Source organism: Squalius cephalus (assembly GCF_949319135.1).
Source record: "Squalius cephalus genome assembly, chromosome: 8".
Classification (NCBI taxonomy): domain Eukaryota; kingdom Metazoa; phylum Chordata; class Actinopteri; order Cypriniformes; family Leuciscidae; genus Squalius; species Squalius cephalus.
In genome coordinates, this window is record NC_137129.1 from 41983899 (window position 1) to 42005437 (window position 21539).

Below are 21539 nucleotides of genomic sequence, written 5' to 3' on the forward strand. Positions count from 1 at the left end.
CAGCGGTAATACGACTGAAGAAATCAGACAAATCATAGGAGATCAATCATGCATTTATTTGATCTGTCAGTCCGTCTCGTCTCTTTATACCGGACTGTCTGATATTAGCTCTGCATATGTCAAAATACAGCAACTTCAAATTCACACAAATGAAACATTAAATACCTGCTAGTTTACATGCAGACGATATCTCTCAGCATATCTCCCAGCAAATCCCATTTAGCAAATCAGGCAAAGAGGTTGAAAAACGCCTCAAAATTGTGAAACAGCCTTTTTTGTTCCGGAGATCTCTTCATTTTTGTTGCTGCTGTAAATGTTAAAGATTTTCCCCATCAAAATTGAGTGAGTGAGAGAAAACATGTTCAAGAGGCAAATTTCCCCCGTGGCTCTTTATATAAGATCACCTTATCCATCAGTTTCAGAATGACCTCAGATCATTAGAAGAACCTAAATGTTTAACAATATACCTCACTAAAGCATGTTCACACATTTAAAACATGGAACAGATTAACCATGTTCAGATATCAAGGTTTTTAGAGGGTTTTGGAAAGAAAAATAACCTGAAGCCACAATCCAAGAACTTTCACTCTCACATAGAAAGAAAATATGACAACGCTATAAAGATGACACAAAATGCACACGGTTTACACAGAATGATAGTAATTTGAGGCAGAGATGCGAGAAGGACTGGATTTTGCTGAGCCTCTGTGGTGTCGGGCGAAGAGTTTTGAATATGAACAGCACACCCACGTGTTTGTGAACAGTTTTGAATCCTTTTATGAGTAACACAATCACGCTGAGTAATACTGAAACTTTCAACAAAGATCGGCCCTCAGCACAGCTTATACAGTCTTAACCACATGCGTTTTCAAAGTAGCCTAGTTAAATTCCTCATTATTCTTATATTAGTTAAAGACTTCTCTACACGGACTACTAAAAATTGTAACAAAAAGTCAAAGAACCTCGACAGGAATGAGTCGATTGTATGTATCTATTGTATTGTAAGATCCATAAAGAATATTTTCGCATTTATAAATGATTTATTTATCAGCGTAAATGTCATTAGGTGAAAGCAAGGCTTTATATGTAAACGTGGAAACTTATGTATTATGATTCAAGTAGAGGTGACACAGACATCTTTGATGGCTGAAGGAACAAAAACAAAACTGAAAACAGAAAAAAACAGAAAAAAAAAAGTTAATTACCCCATGATTAACACACCCTCAAACCAGGTATATATGACATTCTTCTTTCAGCCAAACACAATCAGATTTATATTAAAAATATCCTGGCTCTTCCCAGCTTTATAATGGGAGTGAATGGTATTTGAAATTTTGAAAAGCACATTGTCATGTGTGTTGTCGAGAGGCCTGGAAGACGTTTTAGGAAGGCTCAGTACAATGCAGTGGTTTTCAAAATGCCAGTTGTGGTTTATTTTAGAAGCTGCATTTCACAATGTGCAGTCCACATAAAGTAAAAAAAAGAAAAGAAAAAAAAAACCCTTAATGCAACATGCTAAAAACAAAAGAAAAAATGCCGTGAGCAGCAAAACTGGCACTAAACAGTGTTTAGTGGCACATCCACAAAAACATCAGCATGTCTCACCTCAGACATGTTCAAGCGTTTGCACAGTATACACAGGATGCAACATTCCTCCTCACACATGCTGACAATGGTTTAAATATACAAGTGTCCCGCCAAACACTAGTGGGACGAACCATTGTCACAGGGTGGAACCTTTCCCCGTAACACTCATGACTGAATTACACAGCAAAACATTGGCACCTAAATAATATAACTAATGTTCAAGAACTGATTTCTGACATGCAATAATCATAATACAAACATGCATAACATACAACCACAAACTCTAACATTTAACATTTAACACTCATGTCTCTCTGGTATGTTCTGGCTAATGCGCACTACCAGAGCCCACGTCCAAAACACTGGCTCAGACAGGTGATATACATGGGCTATAATATGCAAACTTACACAATAATGAAATCATTTAAAACAAACTCTTTTTGGCTCTCTATTATCAGTAAAAACATTAACACGTTGAACACTTGATGTTGGTATTGTCCATCCACATATACATTGTCCACATACAATAATAAACTGTTCCTGCGATCAGCACACCAAGTCAATTCAACATAGCACTGGGCTGGCCCTCTAGTAGTGATGATGTCATTGACCTGGTTCATCATCACACACATCCATCCATCATGATGGTAATCCATACGCTCCCAGGGGTTAATAAAGGCTTTCTGAAGCAAAGAATAATATCCATTTATTGGGCTTAATTTACAGCACAGCCTCTCGTACCTTATTGCTTACATAATAACACATCATAAGTGTCCCAGGTCATGTCTCGTCCTTCACTCCTGGAGCTCCTGTGTGTGAAACGGGCTATTATTACTCATGCCACCGACTGCTCCCCCCGGCTCTCATCCTCGTCCTGCTCAGTCCTACACAGTCAGAACTGCTCATCTTTCCTCTATCAGAATTAATTCATGATCTTCACTTCATTTTCATCATCACAGCTGCACATCTGATCTAGAAAAAATGCAGCAAATAATATAAAACTTAAAGTTACCAAAATCATGTTCTTGTAAAAAATCCAAATAACATCAAAAATCCCAGTCCAGTCTGTAGCCTATCTCTCACATGTGCTCCTGATCCACACATCACTAAACACTAGAGTTTGGACTGAACTTGGATTTGATTTGATACTTGTGTCAAATCAAGTCAACTTTATTTATATAGCGCTTTTCACAATAGAGATTGTATCAAAGCAGCTTCACAGTATTAAATTAAAACAATACATCAATGTTTGTTTCTAGTGGAACGTCCACGTTTGGTAATGCTGATCAATAGTATCATTGATTGATTAATTAAATAAAATATCCCCAAATATCCCCAACTGAGCAAGCCAAAGGCAACAGTGGCAAGGAACCGAAAAACTCCATCAGGTGACCTAATGGAGAAAAAAAAACCTTGGGAGAACCAATAAACTCCAATAAACATAAACTCCTCTGGCGTTTATGAACTAGAGACCGGATTTAACTGTAAGATTAAAAATATTATATGAATGCCTGGCTGAAGAGATGCGTCTTTAATCTAGTTTTAAACTGGGAGAGCGAGTCTGAGCAACGAACAGTATCCGGAAGACTATTCCAGAGTTTTGGAGCTAAATGTGAAAATGCTCTCCCTCCTTTGGTGGATCTGGATATCCTAGGTATGACCAAAAGCCTCGAATTTAGTGATCTTAAAAAGCGCCATGGATTATAGGGCGATAGAAGATCCGTTAAATAGACTGGAGCTAAGCCGTTTAGGGCTTTATAAGTCAGTAGCAATACCTTGTAATTAATACGGAACTTGTGTGTGAAGGATGACGCTCCGTTCTCTTCATACTCTTCTTTATACTATCACCACCATTACTGTTCATATTACCTAGAGAACGTACAGCAGATTATATAAAAACTTTAGCTTGAGCACAAACAGAATTCATGTTGCAATTCTCAGTTGTTATGGATCTTGACTTGTCCATCAAATAAAATAAATAAAAATCAAAAATCTTTACTAGATTATATCGCTTCTGTAAAACAGTAAATACTGTCAAAACAACATACATTTTGAAATATCTTTAAAACTAGGATGTTTAAAATCAAGACATTTAAAGCAACAGAACTCACCTTTTGAGCTTTTCTCTGGGCAGAGCCCCCAAATACACATGAGGACTACAACTAGAGCTAGAGATAGCGCTAGAATTAATAATACTGATACTTCTATTAAAGGGAGATTCCGAGATTCTGTTTCACAGTCAGCACAATTTCCAACTGCAAAAAAAAAAAAGAAGAAATTAATAAAATAAAACACAAATATTGTAAATGTTTTAAACTGTTTTTGAGGCACTTGAACTGTAGTTGTTTGTGACCAGCAACATCAGTGTTATCATGTTCTCTTTCTACATTCTGAGAGACTTGTATTTAGTTTTATGACAATAATGCAGAAGCAGTGTTACTGTATAACGGCCACTCTGCACATATTTACTCAAGACTGAATTAATGGTGATATTTACCCCAGTCTACTGTAACTGGTTCAGTCAGACTGCTGTGAGTGAGCAGACAGTCATAAGATCCTTCATGGTTTCTGTTGATCTTCACACTGATTCTCATCTGAAAGGTTTCATCATCATTTGGTCTGATTCCAGAAGATGTTTGATCCTCAAGATTAATTCTGTTCAATCTAATGTTCATCTGAATATCTCTGGGGTAGAAACCAGTGGCCAGACAGACCAGAACCAGTTTACTTTCATCATCAGGAGATTTCCTCGCAAAGATGTGAACTTCTGGATCTGGAGCAGAAAATAATAATGCAAATAACTTACAAAGAATTTGGCTCTTTGTGTAAAAAAAAAAAAAAAAAAAAAACTTCATATTCATTAAAGACACGTTTTGTGAGTAAACCATCGTATAGAGAAAACCCTTACATACATGAACACAACCTTCAAATATATATATTTTGATAATTGCAATTATTTCATAAAATTGTTTCATAATGTGAAGGGCTGCTGATGTGTCACAAACAGAGAAAGTTAAATAAAACATTTAAATAAAGACGTTTCAACATTTCTGAATGTGTCCTCAACAGTTTTACATTTTCAACTCATCAGTATTTATTTTTCACTGAAGACAGGAGTTAATTAAACTGATCTGATCAGAACTTACTCTTATTTGTGTTGTTAAACGTTGAGATCCAGTCAGTGCAGGTCTTGAGGAAATACTGCAGGAACTGGTTTCGGTATGTGTGACGATCCCATTTCTCTTTAGTTTTTTTGGCTTTGGGTTTTTTATCAATCCACTGCACAGTGTCATTATTAAAGGATATAAAATCCTCTCCATCAAATCCATATTCATCAAAGACAGTCAGATTCACTGATCCATCAGGAAGTTTCTCCTGTTCACAGCCAATTATTCTCTGAAGAACATGATCTACAATCACAGAACAACACTCATGAGAAACTCACAGTAAATATAATGTCTGATAATTAATAAGAGTAAAGCATGAATCTCACCAGAACACAGTGAGTCTGTGCAGTTTGACAGAGTCCTGATCTGATGAATGAACCAGTCTCTAGGATCAGGAGGATCTTCAGGAGCTTCAGTCCAGTCTTTATCAGTCAGAATCCAGACTCGTTCTTCATTACTGAAGTGTTTGATCCGTCTGTCATCATAAACACACACAGCACTGAACTCTGGGAATGAGGATGATCTGGTCAGGGCTGTAAACTTGTAGTGGAGGAAGTGTTTCTCTGAGGAATATATGAAACACAAGCAACACATTCTGTTTTCCAGTCAAGAACACATTACACCAGTCATCAGATGTTTTAAAGTCACCATGAAATCAATATGGACACAACTATTTGAAATGTTAAACACACACTAAACTATAAATCAAATAGTAGCTAAAAGTGTCTCTCAATATTTGACACTATTACAAGAAACAAAGTCTCCAATATTGACCATACAATAGTATCATGATACCCTGCAAGTTTAAGTGAATGGAAAGAAAGTACAGACAACCTAGGAAGTGCTTATTGTCCAATACTTTGTCAAATAAATATAGCCTATAACCCCTATATGCTTATTTGGAATGAGGTGAAAATAATACACCTGAATGGGAGTTTCAAATATTACAAATTCTTGTGACATTTAATAAATATAAACAAATTATAAAATGAAATTGTCAATGCATGATGAAAATATACTAAATCTAATTAGATTTTGAATAGGGAGTAAAAAGAGGATACTGAGCTATACTGAGCATTGAAGAGGACTATAGATTATGATGAATGTGTGATATATAGAGCTGCATCTAAATCAAATTAAATAGAATTGAACACAGAGCTTTAATGAATTAGAATAGAAGCAATGAAAACTACTTCAATTAAAGCACTAGAAAGTAATGAAATGCTAGAACTGCACTGAACTAAACAAACATCATGTTGGTTAAAACTGGGTGAAAATTGCAGGGAATTTGAGAAATATGTAAGAAAAGGATTTGTATGGAATATACCTTTATGTAAACCTGAAGGATTATGGGATAAATAAAATATTATAAACCATTTACCATCTTGTATATTTCTAGAGTCAACGGATAATTTAGAAATAACTAAAAAAGAAAATTATATGGCTATAGATTAGAAAGGAAAATATCTGTTATTTGAATAAGATATTACAGTATTTAGAAACATAAGGCTATGATGGTTCTGGAGACACAGAAAATCCCGAATTCAACATAAACATTATTAGAAGAACAACTATAAACACAGCAGAACTAGCTTCAGTATCACTGTGCATGAACTTTAACTAGTAGTGATTTATTCAGCTGCATTTAAAAGCGTTGATATAATTCACAAAATATCCAATATGTTACTAGAAAAGATATGAGTGAGCTTTGGCTTTACATCGCATGCGATCTACTCGCACAGTGTGAGCTGGTAATTACATTAGGAAGTCACACATTGTATGCCCAGCCTATGAAGATTTCCAAACTGCACATTTCGTCTGCATGGGCTAAATACCCGACCCTGAGTGTAAACGATATGCGAAAATATGGCTGCTGAAACTAAATCTGAATAGGTTGTATACTTTTGCAGGTCGCCTGACTGACCGCATTTCTGTCGCTGATCAGAAGTAAAACAATGAACTCTGTTCTTACCTTGATGCGCATCACTTAGACAAGAGAGAAAACTAAGCTCCAACAACACTACGCATATACAATAACTGTTTTTAAACGACATCGTGTGATCCATCTTTGCCACTTATTTTGCTCAGACGAGTGCTTTCACTTGAACATTTTAAACTGTGAAAAGCGTCTTCCTGCCGCCCGCTCATTCTGTGCATAAATGCCGCACTTTGGTATTATCATCTAAATCTAAATTCGATGTCAACAGTCATCAAGCCCTGAACCGCAAGTGTTTTTTTTTTTTGTTTGTTTTTTTTAACGTTGCTTTGGTTGCGGTTCAGGGTTTCCGTTGATGAGTGTTAACCTGGAAGTTAGCCTACCTACTTTTTAAGCGTCGGCGTTTTGGTACAGAGTGAGCGGGCGGCAGGAGCGTTTCAGTTTAGCCTAAAAATTTTACGTTGCGGTTCAGGGCTTCAGTAATAATCTATTTAAAACATAATAACAAACTCTCTCGAATTGTAACGTGTTAATGTTAAATGTGTCATAATTAGTGTAAATGTTTTGAATGCATGTTCGGTCTGCTGCCAACAACCTCAAACTCAAAGCAAGAGGATCCTCTGGCGAAACAGAAGAACAAATGAGTCAGTTCGTATTTGCTCGGGGGAACTTCCGTTTATCAGCGGCCATAAACACTATATTTAAATGCTGTTCTAATTATTTCTAAATTAAATGAATTGTTATAAACAACCTTAATAAACAAACAACCAGATAAGCATTATTCTGAATAATTTGATCGATTTGCTAAAAAAAGAAAAAGAAAAGAGAATTGGTTTGTTGAATGTGTCTGGTCACCATAACTGAATGAGATTAAAATGGTCACGAAAAAGTATTTGTAGTTCAATTTACGTCTATAATTTGGTATATTGATTTAATTTGATCAATCAGGTGTCTCTATATGATGCTGCATGAAAAAATTAAGAGGTTTGTGTTTTTTCTGAAGACAAATTTGCACTGATGACCAGAAACATGCATTAAGAAAGTAAATTCAGTAAATCAAATCTGATTTCATGTTGATTTAAAGCATCAGCTGCAGTTTATAACACAATATAACACACAATAACATTCACAAATAATCAATGATTTTATGAGTTTACACAATGATTATATGCATTACAAAAAAGTGCTTTTTCTTTTATAAATGTTGCTTTTATAAACTGTATGTTATTGATAGTTCATATTATTAACAGATTTTAACTGATAATCAACATTCATGTAAATGATTCACATCAGTCTTTGCTCTGTAAGGCACGCGTGTAAAAGTCTTCAGACTGTATTTCACATTAATAAACAGCTTTACCTGAGTCTCAATACAGCATAATTCATATTTCATCTCTTTAATCCGGATCATCTTTGGCTCACAGTTCTCTTTGGTAATGTCATGTATTTTCCTATAATTAACACTTAAACCAGCTGGATTTGATCTGATTTATAATCCGGTACATGAATGTTTTTGTGGCTTTATAATACTGTAAGTTCACAGAGAGTGTCTTGGACGTTCTTGCAGAGTTCACATGTCCCAGAATCCTTTGTGTTTGAATATTGTTCACATCCAGATATGACCTCACTTCCTCTTCCTCCATGTTTCCTTGCGTCAGCGAAGCATATTTTCCCTGAAAGCTTAATGATAATGATACATAACGAGCAACTGACATCATACACGTGCTCTTGATACTGAATATTAGTTCATATACACTGCAAAAAAGTCTCGTTTTCCAGTACAAATATCAAAACACTCTTAAATCAAGATACATTTACTAGAGAAACAGAAAGACAAAGATATAAAGTTGATAAATCAAAATTGAGTGAGTTTGTGCTTAAAACAGGAACAAATATCTGCCAAAAATGTCTTTTTCCTTTGAATCAAGTTTGTTTTCCGACTCCATTCGCAGATTTTCTTGATTAATTTTGACAAATTCTTCAGAAAACAAGACTTAATATCTTCAGTCATAGTGAATCTCCAGTGAATGTGTGCTGATATAAGAGTGTTTAGATGTTTGTGCTGGAAGACAATACTTAATATCTTCAGTCACAGTGAATCTCCAGTAAGTGTGTGCTGATATGAGAGTGTTTAGATGTTTGTGCTGGAAAACAAGTCTTAATATCTTCAGTCGTCGTGAATCTCCAGTGAATGTGTGCTGATATGAGAGTGTTTAGATGTTTGTGCTGGAAGACGAGACAGAAACACTGAGGAAGAGTTTTCTGCAGTTTAGCTGAGTAAATCCCCTGTCCTGACGTGTGTAAATGTTCCTGCTCCTGTAAAGTGCGCGTGTCACACGTGTGTCTGCATGTCCATGATCAGGCGTTGCTCTACTTGTCGTCGCTCCCAGAATCCCCTGTGCTCGTGATGATGTCAGAGCTGATGATGTCACTGAAGCGCTCCACGACACACTGCGCCGTCAGTCGGGCCTCGGGGTCGTGATCCCAGCACTCCTCGATGGTGGAGCTCAGGAGATGAACGCCCTGAACACACACACACACACACACACACACAGTCTTAAAAGTCTTAATCATGGGAATTACAATATGTCCTAATGTGATTATTAAACTTCAAAAGGCTGTTATGTAATTAAATAAAATCTTCTGTTGATTGATTATGACTATGTTTGCTTTATGGAGTTTATATTGAATGTATTGATATATTAGGCGTATATGATCAACTGTTTCAGTCTTTGTGTTTTCTGCTGTGAAACATCAGGCCAGTGCTGCCATCTTGTGGAACAACTGATCACTGCAAAACAAGCTCAGTGCGCATGAGGTGTGTTACAGACAGAAGTGTATGGTGGAGCTCAGAAGATGAACGCCCTGAACACACACACACACACACACACACACACACACACACACACACACACACACACATGGATGGCAGAACATCAGTGAGAGCCTCACAAACACTTCTGTTTAGTTTCATCACATCCACGGTCATAAATTATTATACATTTACATGGCATAAGAAAAGTCTTAATCATGGGAATTACAATATGGCCTAATGTGATTATTAAACTTCAAAAGGCTGTTATGGATTTAAATAAAATCTTCTGTTGATTGATTATGACTATGTTTATGTTTATATTGAATGTATTGTTATATTAGCGTATATGATCAACTGTTTCAGTCTTTAGTTGTGTTTTCTGCTGTGAAACATCAGGCCAGTGCTGCCATCTTGTGGAACAACTGATCACTGCAAAACAAGTTCAGTGCGCATGCAGTGTGTGTTACAGACTGAAGTGTACGGTGGGCTTTACCGTGTGGTTGCTCCAGCTGGCCGGTATCTCGGGTCTCAGTCGATCTCTGATGACATCATCCTTCATGCTCTCCACACACGGATGCTCCTTCAGCTTCCCGAACGGAGGCTCGTATTCCCGCACATCTACACACACACACACACACACACACACACACACACACACACACACACACACACACACACATCAGTCAAACCTCGAAACATGAGTATTGAACTTCAAAATGTGTCAAAGTCTGACAGTGTGATGAGTTTGATTGACAGCTCTCTGCAGAGAGTGGGCGGGGAAATCACTAGAGAAAGGCATTATGGGAAGTGTTTCACCAGGGTTTTTACAAACACTATTCCTCCTGCATGTACACTCAAATCTGACATAAACCACTTTTAAACAACTAAAACATAAACCATACAGGAAGGCATGTTATATTAACTCAGACGAGGTGCTCTATTTCTAACCTTCATCCTTTATAAATTATAAAGTTTATTGTATGTCATTTTGATAATATATTTTCTATTTTTTTTATTTAAATTTTTTTTTTTTTTTACGTTAAAATGACAAGATTTGATCAGTAAATAATAAATAAATAAATAGTAATTTAAGCACATTCCTCACATTCTTTCAGCTTAAATTCAAAATAACTTAATAATTCATGTAATAACCCTTTTAATTCAGCTGAAAATCTCTTACATTGGGTGTCTCTGCCGACCTCTTGTGGAAGAAATATGATATATAACATGATATTTCATGACTCTTGCTGGCCTCTTGATATATATCTCTATATGTCATTTCCAAAGTCATTCCTCTTCAGTCTGCATTCAGACACACATTAAGTTTTAGCATTTTTAGTTTTTTCTGTGTGACCTGAAGCATTTTTTTTTTTTTTTAAGATATTGTGTATTCGTGGTTCAAATGCAAATAAAGTCCTGGGCCCGTATCCCTAAAGAATTTTTGTGCAAAAAGTGGCTCCTAGCGGCCAAATTCTAAGAAAATTCTCAGAGTCATGACGTTTTCTTAGAATTTCCCCTAAAAGTGACACAAAAATCCCAGTTAATATAAAAGCTATTCCTCAAGATTCCTAGCGCTTAAAAGAGCTCCTAAGGCGAGATCTGCTAAGAGCAGGGAAGAGGACTTTTAGTGGCTTAGGAGTTCCCCTAAGCAGCTGCACAAAATGTGTTTGTAGGATATTTGTTAACAAGCCTTCATAAATAGACCAGCCAGCAATCACAGACATTGATAAAAGCTGAGCCGTGTTACCCTCGTTAAGACCACACTGAGTTGTAACGTTGCAATTTCTACTTCATTAAGGACAGCCCCTTGAGATAGGCCATCTTGTTTTCAATGGGGTCCATATGGGAGTGAAAGTACAAAATATGCCAGCTAGGATATTAATATGAGCAAATAAGACACGAATCATTATTTGAACAGGGTGTAATGAGCTTAAGTTTTCACATATTTTAGATTCTAATGTTAGGCTATATAACCCCTACAGCTTACTATTCATTTTCCAGATATTTTCTTGAATGTGAAATATTATTTACAATTACAGTCTGCATAAGATTAGAGTGTATAATTATGTTTATTGATTTGAGGGTACATCCTTTGCTCATTATCACCAAAAGTTCATTTTCATCAAACTTGTAGGATCAACCAATCACGGCTTTTGAAATGATGACTCATACCTAGCAACGGGGTCAACCACACCTCCTCACTAAGATAGGATTTTCCATCCATTCCTTGCTCAGAGTTCACTGAAAATGTTCTGGAATCACTTCTAAGCTAAAACTCCTGGCAAGGAATTTTTAGGTTAAGTTAGGAGCTCTCTGAGAGGATTCTCAGAATCTTTAGGGATACGGGCCCTGGCCCCGTATTCATAAAGAATATTAATGCAAAGAGAAACTCCTAGTAAGAAAATTCTGAGAAATGTGGGTGTTTACTCTTAAAATTAAAGAAAAATCCTAGTAAAGAAAAAAGTAATTCAGAAAGCATCTTAACCCTTAAAAGAGGTCTTAAGGTCAAAATTGTTAGGAGAACGGACGAGGACTTTTAAGAGGCTTAAGAGCTTCTTTAGCAGAGGAGAAAATGGCAGAAAGACGAAGAGGGGGAAGAAATGTTTTGCATAATGGATGACAGTGAGTTAATAAGACGCTATAGATTAGATCGTGCAGGGATCATGTTTGTGACTGATCTTATTAGAGACGCTAACATCTCCGACACAGCGCGGGAATGCCATAGCGCCAGAAATAAAAAAATCACGACATTAAGATATTTGGCAACTGGGAAAATGCAACAATGCAGCAGTGATGAACTGGGGCCGTATTCACAAAGAATTTAAAAGCTAAAAGTAGCTCCTAACTGGCGAATTTTGGAGCAACTCCTAAAAATAATGGGCGTGTCACTCGTAACTTTAGGACTCATAATGTTTTTGACTAAGAGTAATTCACGAAGCATTTTAGCCCTAAAAGTAGCACCTAAGTCTGGGACAGCTTAAAAGAAGTCGAGAGGACTCCTAACTCACTAAGACCTTCACAAACCGCTTTTTGTGGCATTTCACGTTGCGATGTTTTGAAATGCGTATGCGGCGGCTACAGGAGCTTCCAATCGCGAGGAACAATTCTGCATTGTAGGCATAACTAGGGATGCAATAACGCCACCACCAACAACCAAAACTAGGCTACTCATTGCATGTAAACTAATTGTAACGTTTCATTGTGAATCAAATTAAAATGTTCTTCTCTTTGCAAACGTATAGTGGCATAGTGACAGATTAATTCAATAATGTTGCAAAGATATTGCATCAATCCATATGTTTCATTAGGCTACTAGGCTATTTGTTTTGCCTTACTCTTTATTCATTTAGGCTATTTATTCAGTTATTAATCATCTTCTGTCCTTCGCACTACTTGTGTAGCGCACGCATTCTCAGACCTGTCACCTGTCACTCATCATCGTAGGGGAGGTGTTAGGAATCATTCCCGCGTTACAATCATCAGCCAATCAAGGTGGTCACTTCAGTCAAGCTCGTGCATGAGTAATGACGTCATCCATAGCAACGGAGACTCACTCTTAGTTTAGGAGTTGTCCTTTTTCTTTACTAAGAGTAGGTCTGAAAGGCGTTGTGAATAACTTTTAAGAGAAAACTCCTAGCTAAAATCTTTTAGTGCGATTTAGGAGTACTCCTAGTGGTAAGATAAAATGCTTTGTGAATACGGCCCCTGGTCTTTCTCATCCTTCTTGTTTTTGATTCCATGTTTGCTACATTAAAACCAACATTCAAACCACCACTTAAATAGACATGCCAGCAATCAGTGTAATTGGAAAGAGTGGAACGATTTTTATCATTCTAAACCAATCAAATCCCTTATAGGAAATTAACAGCATGGTAAATAAAAAAGGGATTTATATATATATATATATATATATATATATAATGTGTGTGTGTGTGAGAACGGTAAAATAGGAAAAAGTACGCATGTAATTTCAAAGTGAAGGCTTAGAATAGACTCTATACTTATATCTTTATTTACTTCTTGGACAACCAACCAATCACAGCCTTCAAAAGATTGTGTCATACATAGCAACAGGGTCAGCCCCGCCTCCTCACTAAGATGAACATTTTGTCTTTTCCTTACTCAGAGTTGCTCTCAGATCGGTCCCGAATCGCACTTAAGCGAAGACTCCTATGTAAAAGTTTTTAAATTAAATTAGGAGTTTTTTGAGAGGATTCTTAGATTCTTTATGAATACGGGCCCTGGGGTCTTGGACCCCTCTGATGAACACTACATTTTTTAAAGAAATAGAAAAAAATAGTTTCGAGTCAAAATGACCCGAGGGAAGGATGAAGGTTTAAAAAAAATACACTATAATTAACAAATATAATTTCTCCAACAGTTCTCTTCAGAGATTATAAAGACCTCGACTGCTGGGATCTGTGGATCGGGATAAGGCCAAATCTATGGAGATTCTCCATACTTCCTCGTTCAGTGTTTGTGTGTGTGTGTGTGTTCGTGTTGCATGTTGTTGTTCAGTGTTTGTGTGTGTGTTTGTGTAGCATGTCGTCGTTCAGTGTGTGTGTGTGTGTTTGTGTATGTTGACTCTATGGACGGGCTTCATTACCTCCGGTGGCGCTGCATCTGGACACGATCTCCCACAGAACCAGAGCCATGGAGTAAACATCCGCTTGTTTGAAGGACTCGATGTTCTCCAGGTCCATCCGGGACTCCAGCACTTCTGGAGCCATGTACCGCGCCGTTCCCACCTGAGGAACACACAGGGGCGCAGGGACAGGTTTTAGGCTGGGGGTGCTGAGATAGGTTGGGTACTTCACTTTTTGAATAAGAAACAATATCAAGACTATAAAACTTGTCAAAACTCTGTGAATCACAACAAGCGTATCAGTTACCCCTTTTCCACTAAAAAACAACTGGTTGGGAACTGGTGCTGTTTCAAAGTTGGTTCAACTTGCGAACCTTCTCAGAACCTGTTTGATTTTCCACTGACTAGAGAGCCCAGCGAACGACGTTGTTACGTCACTGTGTACGTTGCTATATAGCTGTCCCAGAAACGCTTGCGCCAACTTCAAGCGTAACAATAACAATGGCGGACTACATCGTCTTTCTGCAAATGTTTCTCCTGGCTTTATAATCCTACATTGGGGTCAGAAGAAGACGTTTAGAACTCATTTGTGCTGCTCGTCTGGATTACGGTACTACAGACGGAGGTTATGCTCGAGAAGAAGTTCGACAATACCCTCGCCCCCAGCCCCCGACGTAAGCATGACGTGGTAAAGAACGGTTCTAGTCCAGCAAAGAGCTGGTGGCGCTTTGGAACCAATTTCCCTGGCCGAGAACCGGTTCTCTGGCTGTCAAAACACAAAGAACTGGTTCGTGAGTAGACACCGGCTCTGAACCGGCACCAGCACTGCCTTGGTGGAAAAGGGGTATGTGAGAACACTCGTTTAAACAGCGCACACACTCGTCTCAAGCCTGACTGCACATCACATTTTTGACTTTATTGATACTGCTTTTAATCGTAATGCAATGGACCGGACCGGTCTTCGGGACATAAGTGAAGCCTTTAAAGAAAAGGGTTATTGTGCTGTTTACAGTGTCATATACAATAAAAGAGCCTGCACAGCGACAGGACAGAAATGAACTCAAACAGCCTAGAGCAGGGGTGTCAAACTCAGTTCCTGGAGGGCCACAACCCTGCAGAGTTTAGCTCCAACCCTAATTAAACACACCTGATCCAGCTAATCAAGGTCTTCAGGATCACTAGAAACTTCCAGGCAGGTGTTTTTGGAGCTGGTTGGAGCTAAACTCTGCAGAACAGTGGTCCTCCAGGAACTGAGTTTGACACCCCTTGCCTAGAGCCTAATGTTACCTTCCGGAGGTGTTTTTAAAAAAATATATATATTTTGAGCGGCTTTGGACGAATTCTTTCCACGCACACAATATTACGTAACACTCTGCGTGTATGTTTAAAAAAAAACATAATTTAACATATAAATAACTCTTTTTAGATAGCCCACTTAAAGTGTTTATTACAAATAAATGACTAAATGCTAAAAAAATTATAAATGTTAATGAACAAACATTTGCGTTGCATTTACAATCCTGTGAAAACAGGGGAAAACACACCAGCTCGAGGAAAACACGAAACACACACCGGCTCGAGGAAAACACGAAACACACACCAGCTCGAGGAAAACACGAAACACACACCAGCTCGAGGAAAACACGAAACACACACCAGCTCGAGGAAAACATGAAACACACACCAGCTCGAGGAAAACACGAAACACACACCAGCTCGAGGAAAACACGAAACACACACCAGCTCGAGGAAAACACGAAACACACACCAGCTCGAGGAAAACACGAAACACACACCAGCTCGAGGAAAACACGAAACACACACCAGCTCGAGGAAAACACGAAACACACACCAGCTCGAGAGGAAAACACGAAACACACCAGCTCGAGGAAAACACGAAACACACACCAGCTCGAGGAAAACACGTCCTTCATCGGATCAGCAGCAGGAAACTCTCATATAACTTATACTGAACTTCTGTCACATTATTGATCAATTTAACTTTGTTTAATGCTAAATTCATTTTAATATAATTACAGACTTTTATTTTGAAATGTTTCCTTTCCAGAAAAATACCATTGCTATATTTTAATTGGTTACATAGAATAAAAAAAATAATTATTGTTTCTAATGAAATACATTCACTTTCATTTTGTTTTTTCTAAATGAAAGAAAAGCAGGATTTGTCTCGCTCGATGGTGTTTTAGGCCCCCAATGGCTCCTTAGAGGCAGCTAACCCTACCCTCAACCTTAAACCTACCCATCCCCTCGCTGCCCGGAAGGCGCCGTTGGGGGCTTAAAACACCAAGTGCCATTTGTCTCAGTCCTGCACTTTCAGTTCTGTGTTGCGTCGTGTCATTTCCTCTTTAATATAATGCTTTGATCTTTCTGACTTCATAATCATCAACATTGAGCATGTGTGTAAAACAGTGTCCGTTTCTCTTACAGTCTTTAACATTAGTTCATTATTTTTTACATGTACACTGAACACTTCAAGCTCAATGATTCTATGAAAACATAACGGTTATTGTATTTAAAGTGAATAAACATTTAAATTATTGCTATATATGAGTATGTGTCATTTAAATGATTTGATCAATTACTTATTTATTAATTAATTTATATTTTATGATTAATTAAATTTTAACTATATATATATATATATATATGTATAATTTTAACATTTAATGTTTTTAAATATATATTAATCTAAAACAATATATATAGTTTTAATTCAGATTTATTATAAATAATAATTTTACATTTTTAACCATTTTAATTAAAATTATACATTTAAAATAAATACGACTTTTAAAATAAATTTTAATATTATGAAACTAAATAATATATATAAATAATTGTATCATTTTATAAAAATGATACAATTATTTATATATATATATATTTTTTTTATATATATATATTTATATATATATATTTTTTAATGATACATGAATCTAATATATACAAAGTTCACACATTAAGTTTTGTAATTGTAAAGTTTAGCCTGAAGGTCCTTGATTTTACCACTAGATGGCATCATTTCAGCCCATGATTACTCGCCCTTTGTTAAATAGCTGTCCTTGTAGTTGTAACACTCTCACCTGTGAATTACTCTTATAATCAGCCATATTTAACTCCTCACTGCCCTTTGCTCTTGCTCAGTCCTGAGCGTTGTCATTCTCAAAGATTTTGGGTTTGAGATTTTCCTGCCAGACTAAGTTTTTGTTCCCTTTTTTGTGGACTGTAGTCTCCTAGATGTATCTCTCAGATCTGATGTTTAAGCAGAGCTCTTCAGTTTGTATTGCCTCCCAAGCACTGTTTTTTGAATGTCCCTGTATCCCTAAAGTACAGCCAAAGAGTGATGCTTATGATTATGTTTCCCCCCTCTGAAGTAAAGAGCTGAAAAACTCAGACTTAGGGTGTCATTGTTTCTAACCCTGAGGCATGTGACCGCTCTCACCTGTCCGCTGTTGGCCAGCTCCTCAGGAGACGTGTAGGTATCGAGTCTCAGACTGAGACCGAAGTCGCACAGGCAACACGTGAGGTCTGACTTCACCAGCACGTTTGCGCTCTTCAGGTCTCGGTGGACGATGGCCACTTTAGCTCGTCCACACGGCGTCCGGTCAGAGTGAAGATGAGCCACGCCCCTCGCCAGCGAACCGCCCAATCGGCACAGCTCGTCCCAGCCAATCACGTGCTGCGACAGGAAGTCCTGCAGGTTTCCTCGCTCCTGATAGGCCGTTATCAGCCAATACTGTTGCGCCGCTTTCCGGTCCTCGGCGGTCAGAAACAGCAGGACGTTCTCGTGCCGAAGCTCCGCGTCGGAGTAAATGTCCCACTCGGTTTTCCACGAGGCGTATTCCTCGTACGGGAATATTTTCACGGCCACCGTTTGGAAGGATTGACTAGCGTGTTTGAGTTTGGCTCTGAAGACCTCTGCGAACCGGCCCTTCCCGACGGATGAGTCCAGCTGGATGGGGAGAAGCTCCAGGTTGTGGTTCAGGGTGTTGTCGGACCGGTCGTCGTCGTTCATGATGATGATGGCGCGGGTTTCGCTGTCCATGTCTTTGGTCGCGGGCGCTTTGAGTTTGTGCTGTCGACACGCGCAGTAGACGTAGAGGAGCGAGACCAGCAGGACCAGTGCCACCACTGAGGGAACCAGACAGACCAGCAGCAGAGACGCCAGCTTCGGCTCATCCGGCCTGGGAGAAACCGGATCCGCACCTGAAGACAAGACCACAATTACCAATCCTACTTTTAATGGAGCAGCTTCACTGCTTTTCTTTCTTTATTTATTAAAGGGTACCTATTAGGGCTGGGTATTGACACAAATATCACAATTCGATTCGATTTCGATTCCTATTCGATTCAATATTGATTATTTTGGATATCAGGTTCAGTACATGGCAAATTTCAAATCTTTTAACAAATCTCTTAACTATTATTGTAAACTATGGGAGTCAGTTGTAGCCTGTAGGCTTCATTAGCCTACTATAATATTGAAGGTAAAAATTAACTGATTTGTATAAAAACTTAAATTACACTTTTATTTATTTTTATAATAATAAAGTTATATGAAATGTAAACATTTAAATGGTGGCTGTCATAAAAACTTGCTAGATTTATTCAAACATGCATTAAATATTGAAGAACATTAAAAATGATAATGAATATGTAATATGGTGCATATATTTAGCAGAATGCTCCTCTCTAGAGTTAATTTTTCTGGCTGACTGACGAGTTTATGGTCACTGGATATGGTTTTTCTGAGGTAAATGTGTGACGTTACATGACATTGTTTATAAGCCGTTTTAATGACATCTTTCCACGGCTGAAACACTGATTGAGCGATTCCATGTGACATGATACGTATTTCGATAAGTTATCTTTTAACACACTTTCAGATGCTCATTCATGTTTATTTCACGCTGTAACTGGTTTTATTAAGGCAGAATAGTTGCTTCTGCTTCTCTTGAGCTGAGCTGCGCCGGAGCGATCTCACGCCACAGCGCCAAAACGGTAATTATGTTTTTGAATTTCGTAAGAAAATGGACGTAATTTGAAATCTGAGACTTTGTTTCATATCAATAATAACAAAGCACAAAGATTATTGCGATTTATTGGATGGGATGCGCGCAACAATGATCCATTCATTCATCAACTGAAATCAGGATGACTAATCGATTCTTGGGATTTAAGAATCGATATCGGTTTGTAAAAATGAGAATCGATTAAAATCGAGAAATCGATATTTTTTTACCCAGCCCTAGTACCTACTATGCCCATTTTTAGAAGATGTAATATAAGTCTCAGGTGTCCCCATGCGTGTCTGTGAAGTTTCAGCTCAACATATTTCACAGATCATTTTTGAGTGGAAGGAAAAACATGATGTTTTCGTGCATGTATCTTTAAATGCAAATGAGCTGCTGCTGCTCCGCCCCCTATCCAGAAGAGGGCGGAGCCTTTACAGCTCAAGCCTCCGATACTCTGCCCAAAACTAAAACATCTGTCTGGTTTTGATGATCACTTCTATCGCAGTCGTGCTCACGTAACGTTTCAGTTCTTCATCATCATGAAAGTTTATAATCTGCATGCGTTTTAAAGCCATGTCAGTTTAAACGTCTGATATACGGTTTTCTGAGCACACACATAAGAAGCACGCACACAGAAAGCTGGACGTCAGACGGAGCGTCCTGTGAGTATTAAACCATGTTCTCTTTAACATCTTATTGAGCTTAAACTGTCAAATACACACAAGGTTATGTCAAAAAGTTCACATCAACACAGTCAGTTATCACGTAAACAGCAGGGAAAGAAATCGCATGTGTGTATTAGATCTGTGTGTTAAAGTGACAGCAGCGTAATATACAGCAAATCCTGAAATATATATGCTGTTAATATGAATCACACAACAAAAGAGAAACAGAAAATCACTCACTGCATGAGAAGGCTCTGTGTTTAATGTGTCATCAATGAAAACAAGGCTGTGAAAATCACCATTTCCAAGATGCTCCAAAATATTTCCAATAAGAGATATTTTAGCATCATTGAGATACTATCATAGTTTGTGTTAATATTTTGAATTAGATTTTATTTTTTATATCTTCTGTTTTATTTTTAAAATGAAAGGTTCAGCAATTTTGTTTTGTTTTTGTCATCTTTATTATTTTTTTAAAATACCAGTATAGTTTTTATTAAGTTTTAGTTTTTAGTTGTGGTTTATTTAATTTGAATTATTTTAATTCTTTGAAAATTAGAATCAAAAAAGAATATAAACTTAATTCAAAGGAAAAACTATATTATTTTTTGGTCTATTTGTTCTTGTTTTAAGCACAAACTCACTTCATTTTGATCAGTTTTTTAGAAAACAAACTTATTAATGTCCTTTTGCATCTCAAATGTGTCTTGATTTGAGGATGTTTATATATTTGTACTGGAAAACAAACATTTGGACGGACAGACGTTTTGATCTCAGAGATATTTTCTGCAAGATAAGGTTCCTCGCAGAGTCACATGATGTGGCTTCCTGTTTAACAAATCTAAATCTAGATTCTAGACATTTCTGGGGAAAAAAAAGAAACCATCGTGAGTGATGCTTTTCCTTCTGCAAAAGCCCCTTGTTACAGTAAAACACAGAGTGATGTGCAGCACAACACAACCGCACGTGCACACACACACACACACACAGATAACACGCGGCTATAAAAACAACCAGATGATCTTTACACACAGACAGGAGGAAACCACACGTCTGAAGACCCACACACACACACACACTCATTTCATAAACACTTCAGATGACCTGCGGGAGTCTTAAAAAGATCATCACGAACATGTCTTAACCTCATTATCTGACAGATTGTGTCTGTATAAGGGGTGTCACAATATATCACAATACAAAAATGCAACAATATGTATTGTGTTTAGTTCACCCAATATATAAATTCATTCATAAAAAAAATCAAGTTTTAGTGTCAGTACTACATTAAACTACTATATATAATGCTGAATATAATGTATAATAATGCACTGTGTGTCCGAACGTAAAGACGACGCTTGAGATAGTACAAGTCAGCAATATTCCTGATGATTTATTGGCGTGAAGTTTCGTGCACAATGACAAACAGGAGTGCAACATTCCCCAAAAACAATAAGCAGAGTGGACTGTCATAACATCAGTGAGAAACATCACTGCAGGCTTCAAAATGGCTGTGTTTACTCGGGCTGTCAACTTTAGTTGTTTAGTCGACTAATCGGTCGATGCCGTCTTGGTCGACTGACATTCTCATTGGTCGACCAGTTGCATTTTTTTTTTTTTTTTTTTTTACCAATAAAGAAATTTTCATTGATTTACTCCTTGATATTTATTCCTTTATAAGCAGTTATATATTACTGTATTCTAAATATAATTAGCCTATGTTTTATCCCCAACTTTAAATGCTTTAA

At 37.4% G+C, this 21539-nt stretch overlaps 2 protein-coding genes and 1 long non-coding RNA gene across 4 annotated transcripts in view; all 3 read right to left on the reverse strand.

Annotated features, from left to right (window-relative positions):
- Nucleotides 1-1413: 1413 nt before the first annotated feature.
- LOC307163791 lies at nt 1414-3734 on the reverse strand. The gene is made up of 3 exons (XR_013822148.1): nt 3699-3734; nt 3363-3456; nt 1414-2559 (listed from the first exon to the last, which is right to left on the reverse strand). It is a non-coding gene; the product is annotated as an uncharacterized lncRNA (long non-coding RNA).
- A 333-nt stretch (nt 3735-4067) lies between these two features.
- LOC307163350 (patr class I histocompatibility antigen, A-5 alpha chain-like) lies at nt 4068-6738 on the reverse strand (the record flags this gene model as incomplete). Its single annotated transcript, XM_079879382.1, has 4 exons — nt 4068-4360; nt 4734-4997; nt 5081-5317; nt 6657-6738. 4 exons carry the CDS (start codon nt 6736-6738, stop codon nt 4068-4070), a joined length of 876 nt encoding a protein of 291 aa, XP_079735508.1.
- A 2263-nt stretch (nt 6739-9001) lies between these two features.
- The window catches only part of LOC307163694 (TGF-beta receptor type-2-like), a 28603-nt gene continuing 16065 nt past the window's right edge, over nt 9002-21539 (reverse strand). For both annotated transcript variants that reach the window (XM_079879883.1, XM_079879882.1), the window contains exons 6-9: nt 17554-18317; nt 14112-14253; nt 9999-10123; nt 9002-9213 (exon numbers count right to left, since the gene is read on the reverse strand). In XM_079879883.1, the coding sequence (XP_079736009.1) occupies nt 9061-9213; nt 9999-10123; nt 14112-14253; nt 17554-18317 (1184 nt within the window). In that variant the 3' untranslated portion in view covers nt 9002-9060. The remainder of the gene's footprint in view (nt 9214-9998; nt 10124-14111; nt 14254-17553; nt 18318-21539) is intronic.